This window comes from Austrofundulus limnaeus, unplaced genomic scaffold, assembly GCF_001266775.1.
Source record: "Austrofundulus limnaeus strain Quisiro unplaced genomic scaffold, Austrofundulus_limnaeus-1.0 Scaffold2024, whole genome shotgun sequence".
NCBI lineage: Eukaryota > Metazoa > Chordata > Actinopteri > Cyprinodontiformes > Rivulidae > Austrofundulus > Austrofundulus limnaeus.
This window is the reverse complement of record NW_013954426.1, coordinates 26,455-27,029: the sequence shown is the minus strand read 5'-3', so window position 1 is coordinate 27,029 and position 575 is coordinate 26,455. Positions and strand designations below refer to the sequence as shown.

General features: G+C 36.7%; 1 protein-coding gene across 1 annotated transcript; it reads left to right on the top strand.

Annotated features, from left to right (window-relative positions):
• On the top strand, positions 1–477 carry LOC106536907 (uncharacterized; the record flags this gene model as incomplete). The annotated part of the gene is given in 1 exon segment (XM_014034248.1): positions 1–477. A coding segment is annotated over 1 exon segment (477 nt), but the record flags the coding sequence as incomplete, so codon positions are not given.
• Between the last annotated feature and the right edge of the window lie 98 nt (positions 478–575).

Genomic DNA, 575 nt, shown 5'->3' with positions numbered 1-575 from the left:
GGTGTCATTAATGACACCACTTTCAAATTCTTGTATAATAAAAATCCAGTCACTCCTACTCTGTATCTTTTGCCAAAAATCCATAAAGGCAAAGGAACAGCACCCCCTGGCCGTCCAATAGTGTCTGCGAATAACTCAATTTTAGAGAATACTTGTAGTTATATTGATCACCATCTACACCCTCTGGTGGTAGCTCTGCCTTCATACATCAAGGATTCCACTTCAGTCTTAAATATTATGAATAAATTTAAGCAAGAAGATTTCGATTTCTTCATTAGTATGGACGTGGAGTCCCTTTACACAAACATCGCTCATGTTCCTGGTATTGAAGCTGTTCGGTTTTTCCTAGAAAATAATGACATGACAACGGATGAAATTGAGTTTTTATTATTACTCATAGAATGGTCACTTACTCACAATTTCTTCACTTTTAATGGAGAGTATTATTTGCAGCTTTGTGGTGTGAGCATGGGGTCAAAATATGCCCCACAGTTTGCTTGCCTCTTTATGGGTTGGTGGGAGAGTAAATTTATACATAACAACAATCCCTTTATTAATCATCTTAAATACTATGG